Source organism: Anopheles moucheti, chromosome 3 (assembly GCF_943734755.1).
Source record: "Anopheles moucheti chromosome 3, idAnoMoucSN_F20_07, whole genome shotgun sequence".
NCBI lineage: Eukaryota > Metazoa > Arthropoda > Insecta > Diptera > Culicidae > Anopheles > Anopheles moucheti.
The window spans coordinates 26,435,616-26,451,908 of record NC_069141.1 but is presented as its reverse complement, the minus strand read 5'-3'; the positions used below and the strand labels follow the sequence as shown (position 1 = coordinate 26,451,908).

General features: G+C 45.1%; 1 protein-coding gene across 1 annotated transcript in view; it reads left to right on the top strand.

The window, feature by feature from the left end:
• Nucleotides 1–16,293, top strand: part of LOC128305581 (protein outspread) — a 194,561-nt gene that overhangs the window by 169,963 nt on the left and 8,305 nt on the right. The window contains exon 9 of the mRNA XM_053043095.1: nucleotides 15,478–16,265. Coding sequence (XP_052899055.1) covers nucleotides 15,478–16,265 — 788 coding nt within the window. The remainder of the gene's footprint in view (nucleotides 1–15,477; nucleotides 16,266–16,293) is intronic.

Below are 16,293 nucleotides of genomic sequence, written 5' to 3'. Positions count from 1 at the left end.
CTTTCCCGTGCCCGTACCATGGTGCATGGTTGCATTCCATTCCGGCAAATGGGAGGCTGGAAAGGAGAGGGATTTGAGGGTGAGGCTCCGTTCTTTACATGGTAAGCGTTTCTGCAAGCTAATCCCGTGATTGACCATCGATCGCATTCGATTCCTGACCTTTCAAGGATGCTCATAAACGCCTCCCAATCGCAACCAGAATCGAAAAACCCACCTCAACCGGGGTCGGAAAAGGTATTTCAATAAACATTATCAAATGGAATAGTTCACCATTATTCCTTCTGTTAAACTCATGACCCTTTCGGTTTGAAAAAAAAAACCCAGCCAATCATGAAATTGGTTCTTCGTTTGCATTATGCGCTTTATTCTTCTAACAAGACCAAGAATGGGCCAACAACACGCCAAAGTAAACACGATGCCACTTAAGCACAAATTGGCGCCGCTCCTTATGGAAAGCAAACCTGACAGGCCCAACGCAGCGGTGCAGCGGTGATCTGACCTGACGCATTATTATTATTACATCATTCTCGTTCCGTTCCGTACACGCGCTGTTGCAGCGTCGTTTGCTAGCTTCGAACTGTCAAAACGAAGCCGTCTCCACGTCCGACGCCTAATTGTCAACGTGACACTTATCCGTCGAACACCGGGTTAGCAGCAGTCGGGCATTGTAATGGGCACTGTTGCAATGATCGCTCCACCTCTCCACACGGTAGCAAACAAAATGGACCCGGAGCGAGCATTGCAGGTGGTCTACGTGCAACGCCGAAAATTGGCCACTCGTTTTGGTGTTTTGTTTGCGCCACCCCCCTCTCGCTTGCTGGACAACATCTCACCCGTCCCGGCGCAACACCGCACCGAGGGCTTTATTTTCATTTAACAAACGTTCCGATCCGCGAGTCGAAGCCAATTAAAAGTCAATTCATAAAAATGCAAATTTGTGGTAACACTGCGCGCGCGGCCTACGGGGTTTTGTAGTTTGCAAATGCATTCTTCTGGCGCGTAAGAATGCAGTTCCCCTTTCTGCCGTTTTGGTGGCGTACCAGAAAAGGTGGGTACCAATTTAACCCACAGCAACCGTCCCGGTGTTGCTATTCCCGCTGCTCATTTGTAGGCGAGGTATGGCCGGCTTTTTGCTCTAGCGTTCGGGAACGCTCGCTGTTAAGCGCTCGGCGACTCTCTGTGTGTCAACAACAAACTATGATGACATTTAGGGGAGGGGGGGTTACAGTAGTAGAAACATCGAGAGATCCTTCGCCGGTTCCACTCTTAATTGGTATCGTTGCGATCATATTCTCGCATCATTGGGCACACTTCAATTAATATTTATGGTCCTGGAATCGGATCGACCCGGGTGGAGGAGGATAAACTTCATCGCTGTACGCGGTTTCGCGTGGCGGATAGCCAACGGGGAATGGGAAAGGGAGGGGGGGGGGGCAAGAATAAACAACAAACAAACACTAATTTAAATGTACAAAACCCATGTGCCTGTGCGCACGACGTTGCCAATATATATCGGCAAACCGGCGGGTCAACCTCCGGGCAGAGTTCTAGTCCCTATAAATCACGCCGCCGCTACTTCTGCATGCTTCACATCACAGGCACGGTGAAGTGTACGATCGGTGCATCAACCTTCGCGGGCCGTACCGCACCAGAAGCATTGCACTTAATCCCACCAGCGGGGACTCTCTTTCTCACTCTCTTCCCCGTACTACCATCCGATGCTGTGTGCGATCATTATCGCAAAATTGCATATGCACTGCATCCTGGGCGTGCGGAAGGGATAAATGTGGGTGCGCACCACTATTCGACTATTAGATGGGCAATCGGTTGGCGAGAAAATTTATTAATCCCTGGCAGGGTTACCCCCTTCTCGGTGCATCAAACCCCGACGATCGCCGGGGTTTTAAGTAGGTGCTTGACTGTGCGGATTGCCAATCCGCTTCGAATATCCATTTCCCATTGATTTTATCGTCGAAAGATCAAGTAGATGACACTAGCAATCTTTCCGTCAAGAAACAGATGGTATAGATCTCGGTATGGGGTTGAAGTTAAGGGTGCGTTAAGTAAACCAATGACTTCATATTTTACCAAGTCGCTTTGCTTATGACTTCTAATGGTCTAGTTGCACTCATACTTGGATTGTTAATTTTTTGTAATATTGCAAGCTCAAGCTCTTGTGCGTCTTTCCCAGAGCATCCATAATCTGGAACATGACAATCGGGATCTGATCATATCGACTTCATCGACAACAACCATGAAATCGGATCTCATCTTTAATATCTCGCACAGTAATCCTTGTACAATATATAAACGATCACCTAAAACCGATCCGATGTGCAATATGATCGCCTGACCGCTTCCCCAAGGAAGTCTTCCCCCAAACAGGTGTAAAATCTAGCTCCCATACATTTCATCTAAACGATTTACGCTGTGCAGTGAACAGTGGGAGATGCCTTCATTGCGCCCAACACGATCCTCTATCGCTCTCGTATCGCTGCACATACAGCGAAGGCAACTTCAAGCTGCACAAACGTGTAAAATGGGCATGTTAAATGTTGACCTTCCACCTTCCAGAATTCAACCTCCCCCGTTGGTCTGGCGAAACAACAACAAACAAAAACAAAATACTCCCAACCAAGCATGCCCAGCATGAGCCCGGCAAGATAACTTATCATTATCCCGCCAGACTTCGGACACAAACCGACAATTTTGAACATACGCCATGAAATGTGAGACTTGTCATAACACACGCTACCAGTCGGCATGGGCCACGTGAAATAGGGAAGAGCCCGGTGCTCGGGCAATGTTCTCACGAAAAGCAATCGGATCGCCAAGTCGCTGTGTACTGATATCCAGTGTGCTGTGAACAGCAGCAAACACGAATCTTTACGGCGGCGTCCGGCCCTGCCGTCTCACGTCCCCGGGACCGCCTTTTTCCTCCCGGGTTCGATGCAATTCGATCAGAATCTTCTCCGAACGAAAACGAAAACGAACACAGCAAAGATGCTCCACGCGAGAAAACAATCCATAAATTATAGCAAATATTCATGTTGTTACGGATCCGACAAACCGTGGGGCGTCCCAACAGTCAGAAGTTGGCCGATGAGTGGCATCGGAAGATCCGGGCTAGTTACATGCGGAGCGCGCGGGCATCGTTCGTGGTCGTGGTCACTAGTCGCCTCGTCGGTGCCTCGACACCCGTCCTGCCTGACGCTTACCGGAAGGACCGCATTCTGGCCGATAGTTCTGTTCCATTCCATTATGCTAGATAGAAGGTTTTTTTCCCCCCTGCGGGATAGAACATCTAGCGTCTCGCTAGGGGTAGACTGGTAGAAATGATATGAGTGATGCATAAATAATTACACTCTCCCTTCCGAAGTGCAATGGCGGTACACTCATGACCGGTGCATCCATCCAAGCCTGGCAGGCAGATCATAGCATCCCTTCGGGCCGTATAGATCAACCCACCACACATACACCATTACCTCACTACACCGTCCGATAATTGGGCCGCTCTTGTCCGGCGTCCATTCGCACTCATCTTCCCGTGTGCATTCTTAGCGAAGATTTCGTGTCGTGAGAGGTTCTCCGCGAAGATCTACCAAGGAACCGGGTCTAGACATGTTTTCTTCTTTTTGCTACACTTACAAAGCCAAAGAGACACTCTATTCCTGCGTAGCATTCAACACGGAACAATTACCACGAACTGCTCGAACTCGGAAGCGGTCTCTACTACCGGTTTCGTCCAGCGTTGTTTTTTTTTTCCTCCATCCCGCTGGATGCGTGGTAATCGATGCTAGTTAGTACGATCCGTCTCCGTGTTGTTTCCAGGTTTGTTCCGCGGGTGTCCGAAGCGCCAGACAGCATCGGCGGCCTGCTAATCAGCGGTGCAATTTGCATAAAAATTAACCCGGTAATATGGACAAATTAAAGTCGAACAAATGAGTGGCAATTATTTCGGTAGTCTGCATCGAATTGTTCGTTATGCAGGCGTCCAGAACGGTCTTGTAAATCAACAGAAGCACACAAACGTGTTACTAACTGCATAAAGAATACCATTATTGGGGCGAAGGACGTGACGTTCTGCCATCCTTAGCGTAGCCTGATCCGCTACTGCTACCAGTTGATTGTGTTACGTGGAGACAGGAAAAAAAAAGGAATTCTTCTGCTACTACCAGAATTCCAGACCATATCGGCTTTTATCGAGTCAGCTTGTAACAATCTCGACACCTACTACACTCATTCGAACGTCATCGAGATTCTTGCACGTTTTCACACGCTCCAGGCGACGGAGACACCGAGCGGTGTGCAATAGAGTGTGTTACAAACTAGATTCGCTGCGCGCCCACCATTCCCTCGTTGCTGATTGCTTCGTGCCGAACATGCCACAACCACCGAAAACGAACCCGAGGTTACACACGATCAATCGAATCGTTCCGAACGGCACGAAAACATGATCTTCCCGTTCTCCATCTAGAACGACCAGCAAACGACAAGGATGTTAACAAGTGGAATAAAACATAATTTACCGGCGTCGTTCGTGTGACTCACGTTCCGGCTCTGTTTTACATGCCAGGCAGTGCAGCACAGTCCGGAATTAGACCGTAGCGTTTGTCATGATCAGCGCAATCATGATAATAAATAGTATACACACACTGACGTGCAGGTGCATTATGTTACCTTGGAGCAGCAGTTGGTAAAACGGGTTAGGACTAGTGGTGTGCCTTATGAATCTTTCGCGAGTCATTGATATGGATCTTTAACGAGGAGTCATGCAAATCAGAAGTTGACTCTGAAAAGGTTCATGAATCCTCAGTGGTTGATGAATCCTCAAAGATTCATTAATCGTCAGAGATTGATGAATCCTCAAAGATTCAAGAATCCTCAGAGGTTGATGAATCCTCAAAGGTTCATTAATCCTCAGAGATTGATTAATTCCTTAAAGATTCAAGAATCCTCAGAGATTCATGAATCGTTGAAGACTCAAGAATCTTTAGAGAATAATAAATCCTCAATCATTCACAAAACCTCAGAAGTTCATGTTTCATGCAAATTCATCTTTGAGATTCATGAATCCTCAGAGATTTAGGAATCGTCAAAGATTCAAGAATCCTCAGAGATTCATTCCTCTAATTCAAGCAAATCCCTGTTAAAAATATATCCTAAAATTCAGATTCAATCTTAAAAGATACCGATTGCATGCTGGAAGGCGAAAAGTAGAAGACTTCAATTTTCAAGCCATTGAATATGCTTGTCTCGCGTAACGCTTCCCGCCGACGATACTTCAAGGCCACACCATTCGAACGTAATGCAACGACCATTTATGACACTTGTTGCACTTGGCACCCAGCGTCTATTTGTCAACAAGTTATTCCAGCGCGATTTATTGACTCCTTTCCCGAACGCACAAAGTTAGTGTTGACTTCGGCGACAGCCAATACTAAAAACCGATCGTAAAACAAACGCCAGCTCGTTAAGTGGAAGTTCCACTTGCATTTTTTTTTTTGCATTACTCAACTAAGCGGAACCTTGAGCTTTCTTGCAACGAGTATCATTTTATGTGTTTATGTTTTATGTTCGATTCATCGGCATGAATCCGATCAGATTGCGAGAGCGAAGATCACGGACGCGTTTAACTACATTTAATATCCATTATCCCGGCTGTGCAACTATGAAGCACAAACTAATCAAGAAGCTACATTGTTCTAGAAATTAAAATAATGGAAAAAGCGAAAGGACTATTTTGTTTTATTATCCTTTACTAAATTATACTTCTATTTCCACCCCGCCCTCCACGTTGCGCTTCATCCTTTTCTACCTAGCAACTCAGCAGTATCAATTCCTTCCTCAGCGAGTATCGTCTTAATCGCTCGTCTGATTTACTGCCACCGTTAATGAGATGCTTGTTCGATGAAACTTCAGCTCAATCCCGCTGTAACTTTACGCTCTTTCTTTAATCACCAAACTAAATGCATTCTAGAGTGAACAACACCCACCAACACCGTGCATTCCCTGTACGCAGGGACCCAACAGTACCGAGCTGGTACCGGTTGGGTCGAAATTAGTGGCCTATTTACTTTATTTAATACTTGTTATTACTTATTACAATTCGCATGCGACCGGGTCTGTCGCTAATAAAGTCGGTAACGAGCGTCCCCGTCTATGTGGATCGCGGTGTGGTGATACGTTTTCATTTCCCTTCCATCGTACGGATGTGCCTTCATTACAAGGAACACGCATTCCGCGTCCGTAGGGTAGGAAGAAGCCACGTCGATCAATCTGTGGCCTGCTGTGCGTACTGAGGTTCCACATGTGTGGACGTACCTCTAAAGGATGTTTTCGGAAGAAGCCACGGCGCGCTGAAACCACCAACTCGATAATAAGCCCACCGTCGCCTTACAGGGTTTGGCAATAGATAGGATACGGCGTGCCCAACTTATGGAATCGCGCAAACGAATAGGATAAAGCGTACCATTGATAGGGAAACGCGAAACAGTTTAAGGTATCGCGTGAAATAAATAGGGAATCGCGTGCACAATTTAGTGAATGCCAAATCGGCCGACCGGTATTGGAGCTGGGTATATATTACCCCGGTTGAAGAGTTGAAATTTAAAAACAAACATTTTAAATTAATGTTGCATGAAATATCGAATTTTGGAGGTAAAACAAGGGATGTAAAATATTGTTTGATAACATTAGAGCATAAAATAATTGATTTTCACCGACAAACAACACCATTTAAAAACATATACAACTAAAGCATTCAAAAATTTGAATTGGATCTTTCAAACATCGTTTGTATACACAGGATTTCAAAACACGGGCATATGTTGTCGTTAGGTATAATTCTCGGGTACTGAAAATATTTAATATTGGTCTAGCAAGCGAAGCGTCTAAAGTTAATCCAAGTGTGTAAAACAAGTACTTGTGTCCTGCGTTAAATTTTCTATTTAACACAAATCGTGCGTTCATTTTTGGTGTCGGTCAACATACTTGTAAAGGTACGTATTTGCGTACAGCGACTAAAAGATGCGAAATTTTAAAACGCTCTTGCATTATTGGTGTTTCAGGCGCTAGGGTACAACAGGTATCATTTCCAACTCGCTTAATTGTTGTGACTAGCAAACTGCAAGCGGATAAAGTAAGTTAAAATACAGCTACGGACCGCAACAACCGAACTCTAACTTACATCGTTCTATTTACATCCTAACAGACATGAGCTCCAATCAAAGCTCTGAGCAAGTGCAAAATGCAGGCAGATCGGTTCAAACGCCCCGTCGACGAAAAACCACGAGCAACGAAGATAGAGAGCGTGTGGTAACGGCGTATGAGAACGGAGCAACGCATGCACATATTAGCCAAATGCTAAACATCAAACTACAGACCGTTTATGGGATCATCAAAAAGTACCAAACAACATGGCAGATCGAAGCCAAGAAACGTGGTGGCAACAGGCAGAAAGTGTTGTCGCAGCAAGCTATAAGCGATGTTCGGAGTTGGATCGACGACGATTGTACGGTGACGCTGAAAACGCTCGCCGAAAAAGTATTGGAAGAACACGGGATACAAGTTTCGACTACTACCATCGCGAGGGAAATAAAAGGTTTCAATTACTCCTTGAAGATGATTAAGCTGATCCCAGAACGGCGCAACACTCTGCCAACAATAGAAGATCGCAAATTATATGCTACGCAGTTTTACGAAATAGCTCGGGAAATTCCGGACAATGGCCTAATCTACCTGGACGAAGTGGGGTTCAACGTCAGCATGCGCACGCTTAAAGGACGATCAGCGAGAGGAGCGGCGGCCACCATCACCGTCCCACAGCTAAGAACTCGGAACATATCCATCATATGTGCCATGAATCGTTACGGCGTGCTGCATTACACCACACATACGCGGTCCGTGAATAGAGACCTTTTCGTACAGTTCATTGAAGAACTAAAGCACACACTGCGTTCGAAAGGTATCCACAGATCCTATCTTGTGATGGATAACGTGGCTTTCCATAAAACAACTACCGTAAGAACCGCCATCGGAATCGATGAAGACAAACCTCTATATTTACCACCCTACTCACCTTTTCTTAACCCTATCGAAAATCTTTTCAGTCAATGGAAAAACTTTGTGAGACGAAAAAGTCCTGAAAATGAGGAACAATTGATGGAAGCGATCAGGAATGGCTCCAACCTAATAAGCGCACAGGATTGCGATGGCTACATCTCGAACATGTGGCAATACATGTCCCGGTGTTTGAGAGGAGAAGAAATTTTAGATTAAGTTTTAGATAATTGTTTAGGTAGTAAGATGCTAGATTTAATGTGTAAATAATTTAGTTAGTAAACTGACGACTCTTTTAAAGAGACGAAATGTGTTGATTTTATACTTTAGGCTTGTAGTAACATCAGCTCATTCAGCCATGCGCATATCACAGTTGTGATGTTCATGTTGCTCCGCTCTAGAAACAGCTTAACTCTTTTCAAGGAAAAATTGAAACCATTTATTTACCTTTACATTACCTCTTCCTAACTAGTTAGTCATGGCCGTAACCATAATTTTACCTTACCATTAAATATTATAAGAATCAACTTATCAAGAAGCATATAATTATATGCGATCTTCTATTGTTGGCAGAGTGTTGCGCCGTTCTGGGATCAGCTTAATCATCTTCAAGGAGTAATTGAAACCTTTTATTTCCCTCGCGATGGTAGTAGTCGAAACTTGTATCCCGTGTTCTTCCAATACTTTTTCGGCGAGCGTTTTCAGCGTCACCGTACAATCGTCGTCGATCCAACTCCTAACATCGCTTATAGCTTGCTGCGACAACACTTTCTGCCTGTTGCCACCACGTTTCTTGGCTTCGATCTGCCATGTTGTTTGGTACTTTTTGATGATCCCATAAACGGTCTGTAGTTTGATGTTTAGCATTTGGCTAATATGTGCATGCGTTGCTCCGTTCTCATACGCCGTTACCACACGCTCTCTATCTTCGTTGCTCGTGGTTTTTCGTCGACGGGGCGTTTGAACCGATCTGCCTGCATTTTGCACTTGCTCAGAGCTTTGATTGGAGCTCATGTCTGTTAGGATGTAAATAGAACGATGTAAGTTAGAGTTCGGTTGTTGCGGTCCGTAGCTGTATTTTAACTTACTTTATCCGCTTGCAGTTTGCTAGTCACAACAATTAAGCGAGTTGGAAATGATACCTGTTGTACCCTAGCGCCTGAAACACCAATAATGCAAGAGCGTTTTAAAATTTCGCATCTTTTAGTCGCTTTACGCAAATACGTACCTTTACAAGTATGTTGACCGACACCAAAAATGAACGCACGATTTGTGTTAAATAGAAAATTTAACGCAGGACACAAGTACTTGTTTTACACACTTGGATTAACTTTAGACGCTTCGCTTGCTAGACCAATATTAAATATTTTCAGTACCCGAGAATTATACCTAACGACAACATATGCCCGTGTTTTGAAATCCTGTGTATACAAACGATGTTTGAAAGATCCAATTCAAATTTTTGAATGCTTTAGTTGTATATGTTTTTAAATGGTGTTGTTTGTCGGTGAAAATCAATTATTTTATGCTCTAATGTTATCAAACAATATTTTACATCCCTTGTTTTACCTCCAAAATTCGATATTTCATGCAACATTAATTTAAAATGTTTGTTTTTAAATTTCAACTCTTCAACCGGGGTAATATATACCCAGCTCCAATACCGGTCGGCCGATTTGGCATTCACTAAATTGTGCACGCGATTCCCTATTTATTTCACGCGATACCTTAAACTGTTTCGCGTTTCCCTATCAATGGTACGCTTTATCCTATTCGTTTGCGCGATTCCATAAGTTGGGCACGCCGTATCCTATCTATTGCCAAACCCTGTAATGAGTGTGTGGAGCACGGGTAGTACAACTGACATTCCTGTCCGCACGTCGATCGCGCCGGTTGGATGCGCTCGATGAGTTGTGGTCAAACCATCGCGACCTGATAGCTTTGTGCGAGCGATCGTTTACGGATAGGGCTGCCGTCGATCACACACCGGATCACACCAGAGCAGACGGCCGACGGACGGGAGCACTCGGCGAAATCTCCTTTTGTCGCGTAATGTGCATCACCACACGCATCTCGGACGACTTTTTAATGGAAAAGCAATAAAAGTGTTGGAGGACGCTTCATACCGACCAATAAAGAACGGTCGGTACGGATTTTCCATCACACCCGTGATTGCGTTACCCTTTTTCCAGCATATTATCTACCGATAACCGACCAAATGGGTAACCGTCATCTGTGGTGGTGCATTTTTAATTCACCGCTTGTCACCGGCTGCCGCTCGACCCATTGAGAACAGCTTGGACGGCCAGTGTTTTAAGGGACGAGTGGTGCGCTCTCATTAAAAACACCGTGCATCGAGTATCGTCATGGATTTTAATGTGCTCGTAATATGCGCACATTCTATTGTAATTTCCTTTTATCCTTCCTTTTTTTTGCTTATCGCTGCTTGTTTTATGCATGTCAGCATTCTAGGTTGAGGTATTTCCGCTCGCCAGTGCTTCAAGGTCAGACACGGATCGGATCTATGTTTTATTGTCATTCCATGCAATATTAATGCGCAAAGGTTATCGTAATTTGTACGATTGCTTTACCGCGCCTGATACGGACACGTTAAAGCCAAATGGAATTTCGTTATGCATTTGCCGTCCTTCATATCTGATTTTGTAATTCTATTCTTCATTATACAGTGATGAGAAAAATCAGTAAACTATAGTTGTTGAAATACTTAACTCCAGCATTCGTTACATTTAAATTTGTTTTAAGTTATTTGTCCAGCAGACACATTCTTTTACATACCTGTAAACGGTTTAAAATACACTCAAAAACTGATAAAATAGAAATATTTCGGTGCAAATTGCATACCTTTAGGCGTTATGTTTATCATATTACTTATCCATGTTGTTGATTGCCTGTTGATTTATTGCTTTCAAATGCATATTTTATAACGCTCATTGAACCAAGATTGTACACTGCGACAAATACGTCAATGTTTGTACAAGCCATCAATAATGTATCGCCATAAAAATCTACCCTACCTCATCTGACCGTTTATGCCCGATGAACTAATGTTTATTGCGGTGTTCGTTTCGTTATCCACGATATTAAATTCCACCCTTCTCTAAGCATTAACGGTCGTAAAGTATCACTGCACGAGAATCAATTTGCGTGACAATTGAAAGCCCAAACCGTGCGCCCATGCCATGCTTCACACTAATAGCCACGCGAGCCACCACCCCCTTTTAATATCCCGTGCCGAATCGAGAAAATCACCGGGGTGAATCATAATATTGAAATCTCAATAAAATGAGCATGTTTTGCATGGATAAGCTACCGAATCACACCCACCTTGCGGGCTCGGTACCTTTCCCCTGCACAGCGCGCACCATTCTTTCATGCATCAGGTAAAATGAAGGCGCTCGACTACTCTGGGTGTGCATTGAGTTTGTGTGTAACCGATTGGATTTTGCAGTCGTAAAATAATCCAATCGCTAGCCAATCGATGAGAATGGCTTACTTTTATGGTACCATACATCCCTGGCATCCAACAGGCTTTAAATATGTGGGCCGGTTCAGGGATAAAGCGACCGCTAGATCGATCCGTTCTATCACGCCTTAATCTGCCATACCGCGCCAAGGGTCCGGCTTGAATGAAATTAACCTTCGAAAGGTGTCGAAAACATCACAATCGGTTCCCTCTCCAACGTTGGGAAGCTCGATAAAGGCACGGCATAATTTTAGCATAAGCAGCACGATGGATTTCTGGGCTGTAAATAACATTCTGGTTGGTCTAAAAATTTGAACACGATCGTGATCGTGCAGTAGATTGCCCCGTATGCGTAGATGCCCTTCGCGTATGGCCATCGTGGCCTGTAAGGGGAGGATTTTTTTTTTTCATTACGTAAGAGTTTTATGCTCAAAAGAAGAGTTTAACATGTTTTTTTTTTGTTGTTGTGATGCTCTCATGCCCCCACGCAATATACAAATGATCACAATCCACGGGTCCGCTTATTAACACCGTAGCTACACAGTATTTAGCGCTTCCGAATGTCCACCACCACCTACCGATCGCGATGAATCATTTTGTCCGTGATTGGTTCCTGTACGCGGTGCGCAAATCGTGACTTTGGAGTTGGTGTCGAGCACCGGCAATTATTAGTGGGTCAATAGTTTAAGGACAATTAGGATGGCGCGCGCGTTACGTTCTCTTCGGATTCTGGCCAGTACATGGACAGCACATTTGGCAGCCACAGTCGGTGGTTCTAAAAGGGGTTGCTTGAAATTTGGGGATTGTTTTTTTATTTTAAAACTCGTACATGTCTAGAAGTTACTTTTGCTTTTCCAAGGTTTATTAAATATTTGTAGAGCATATAACCCAGTTCGTGTGAAACGGTTTGCTTTTAAATGCAACAAACTCATTGAACTGCAACAGAATGCCTTAAAGTTTTGGAAAATATTTATCTTAAAAGTTATGTTGGTTATTTTTACCTTATCGACAATTAGAGGCATTTACCTTTATAAGTATTGCGAAACTCGAGAATTGTTCGATTCTTCCTATTTGAATTAACTCTGGCTGTTAAATGTACAGAATTTTAATCCGATCGCTTGAAATCCAGCTGATCTCTGAGAAGTTCTTTCAATGTCTGACAATCTGACCATTAGGCAAATGAAACTGTTTCGTACAAATCACGATCAGTAGAAGGAAAGGTTAAGGTTAGGGAAGAGCATGGTGTATACACCAATGTTTTACTATTCTAGGAGCATTTCCTTGCCGAATGAAATATTAAATAATATTCCAGGTGTAATGGGCTGTCGAAGATATTTGTGATACTTAAAAAAATAGTACGTAGCTCTCATTTTCTAAATCCTTTCAACTCTCTGGCATGGCGCATGCAAGATTTGGTTTCAATTTCACCATTTTCTTTATTAGATCTTTTTGCATGGAAACTGACGCATGGTCCATTGCTATTGCTATTGCTATCCCATTCAGCACAAGCATAAATAGCGAGCCTTCCCTAGCGCTCGTTAGCCAAGCCCCGTCTGCTTTATGACCGCCGGGCTTCAGTCACAATCGCAGACACACATCACACGCGATCGCTATCACACCTAATTGCACACCTCACCTTAAATCCTGCCCGGACAGGCCGGTCAAACGGGGCTAGACACACAAAAAAAATCCACATCACACCACATAACAACCGTCGGACGAATGGAGTAGAGCTGCTCGAAACGACCGTCCACCGTGGAGAACTGTTTCGAACTTTAGCCTTGTTCCGTTCACACCTTGCTTGCTGCGCTGCGCGGAAAACCTTGAACTTTCCTCACGCATTTCCAGCCCAAGCTAGCGAACCCGCTAGCCAGCGACGTATATCCCGGGGGTGCCCATTTAAGGATTACAGTGAAGGCTTCCTCCAAAACCAAGCGGAACCCGCACAAAAAAAAGAGATCGAAAATATAACCACAACAACCGTTGCGTTGTCCATCCATTCGCAAAAGCAACCTACCGGGAACTGAACTTCCGCACCGGGGTCGGGCATTTTGTCTGCCCGACCAATTAGAGCACGGATGTTCCGCGACAGTTGGCCGGATCGACGGGCCGATAATGATAGCTTTTAATATTTCTTAACGATCACACACTCGGCGGGCCCGACTCACCCGGCCACACTTGGTGCGAAATGCGCGCGATGCGCGACATGCGGCCGAGTGTCGATCGCCGATCGATCGGGCTGCCCGCACTGACAGCCTTCACGTCAGGTTCACGTTTGGCCCGTTGTTTGACAGCAGCTTTCAGCACGCAATCGATCGACAGCGGATCGAAACAAGGAAACCGATCAGTGAGGTATGGAAATTACTGCCCGCTTGTGTCTCCATCGAAGAAGGAGGAGTGTTTGCAATTCTTTTTGATGCAAAACATCGTTTTCCGGCATCGGTTGCGCCTGAGTCATCTTCTGTGGCGCCATTTTGGGAGCTAAAATATCGCAGCCTTGCACTGCCACCAGGACACGTCCGACAGACTCCACATTGAGCAAATATCAGAATCCCGTCCAGAGTGTTCTTAGTGTTCTACCACTAAATGGAAGCTATGGTTTTCCCACGAACAGCTGGGAGTGTTTTCGACGATCGTGTCATGTGTCTGCACCTAGCCCAAATAGAGTCATCCGGACAGGTCGACGTATGCGTACACGATGCTTAGAACTCGAGGGTTGCGCGATCGGGTGCCAATGGGCCACCGTGCAACGTTTCTAAACATGCCTTTAATTGAATTTATTTGTTCATTTTGCGTGCCGTGTCATTCGTACAATGCCAACCGTCTCATCTCTTCCGCCTGCGCTCGCTAGTGTCTTGTTAATAGGTGGTTTTACAACGGCTTGGGAACCGCTCAGCCAAGGATGTCTATACATGCCTGTGGAATGTTACGGGTGTCTAGTACACTCGCGCCTGAGCACGCAACAGAACGCAGAGCTGTGACACGGTTATAAAGATGTTAAATCGCTAGACACCACTAGAGCTCACTTTGCACGCATCGTACAGCCCGTGTCACGTTGCGAAGGAATTTTGTTTGTCAGCTTCTTATAGAAAACCGAAGTTTCGTGGTGTATTTGATGGTGTACACAGGCTATTGATGTGAGACAATGAAAAACTTCTTCGGTATCAAAAAAACATGTTCAACGTTTTGCAGGTGTTAATATTCGTCTACAGCTACAGAAGAACTATCTAATTAATAACAATCAGGCTGGCCTGGTTAGTGGCAGCGGCCTCGAACTGCACCCGATAGAACTGGCTTTAAATTTCATCTAGTTTGTTCCCAAGTACACAAAAGCAATTATTTAGCTATGGATAAATACAAACATAACAGAAATTGGTAGTTCAAGAACGTCAACAATTGGCTTGAGGGTCGCCAAGACTTGAGAAGAAGACAACGAAGTAGTCCATCCAAATGTAGATGAATAAAGTCAAGGAAATATAAAACCTACAAGATGAGAGATGTTCCAAAATAAGTGAATCGACACCAATGTAGTATCCAAAAATATCAGTAATCCTTGAATAAATTCTGATATGAGAAACCTTGAATCCATTAACCAATCATGGATATATTGATACAAGTATAAAATACATAGTATTTTGATGTTGGGCAAAGATCCGGCTAAGGACTGTAGAAGTGTAACTGTTTGCAACGCACATCACAATACAAAGGTGTCTATTAACAGCACATTCAGGGAGATGTCCTTCTATCAGCCATAGCCAGTGCTCGTTTATCTGACGGGTTTGATTTTTTCTCTACACGAAAATAGTAGTCTACCATGCAGACTTCAAGGGCATCCGTAACCAACGCATCATAATTACGAACTTACCTTAATATTGATTGTATGCCGAAAGAAAACACTCATACTAAAAACATCATTTTTATCGTTTCAACAGCCAAATGTTTGCTGCTGGACAGTGGTGGTAGCATCAGCGGTGCGGAGTTACGTTCGAGGGACGAGCTAAAGCTGAAGGATATCGCCAACACGATCACGAACGTGAACCGCTGGAGCAGCCCCTGCATCACGGACAGCCTGTCACTCACGGCGGACCACCACGAGAAGGCGACGAGCCCGCGGGACGAAAACACGATCCCACCACAGTACACCAACGGCGGTAGTGGTGGCGGTGGTGGCACTGGTGGTGGTGGCGGAGGTGGCGGAGGAGGAGGTACAGGAGGGGCCAGCGTCGGTGGTACGCCATTACAGATGCGACCACACTCGCTCACCCTACCGTCCAGCGCACCCGCGATCGTATCGGCCATCGTGAAGAAAATTCCAACCTCAATCGGCAAGGGTGGACAGGTGCCGCCGCTTGCATCGCTGCACCTGCCGCCCGCCACCAACGCTAGTCCGAAGCTGAAGCCTAGTCAAACGCACGAACGGGGTGATCCGGACGGTGACTGCGGTATGGACGATGCGCCGGCAAACTATCTCGGCAAAAACTCGGAACATCGAGGACCGGACGCGGATCTGCTGCAGGCGAAGAAGGGCTGGTTGCTGAAGCAGGACGGACGGGTCGGTGAGTGGAGCAAGCATTGGTTTACGTTGCGTGGAGCCGCGCTGTTCTACTATCGCGATCCGGTCGCAGAAGAGAAGGGTGTGCTGGACGGTGTGCTGGACGTGAATAGCATCACCAGCATTGCCGAGGTGCCTGTCAACAAGGGATACGGCTTTCAGCTCACGGTAAGCTCGTTTCACGAGAGAAAAACTC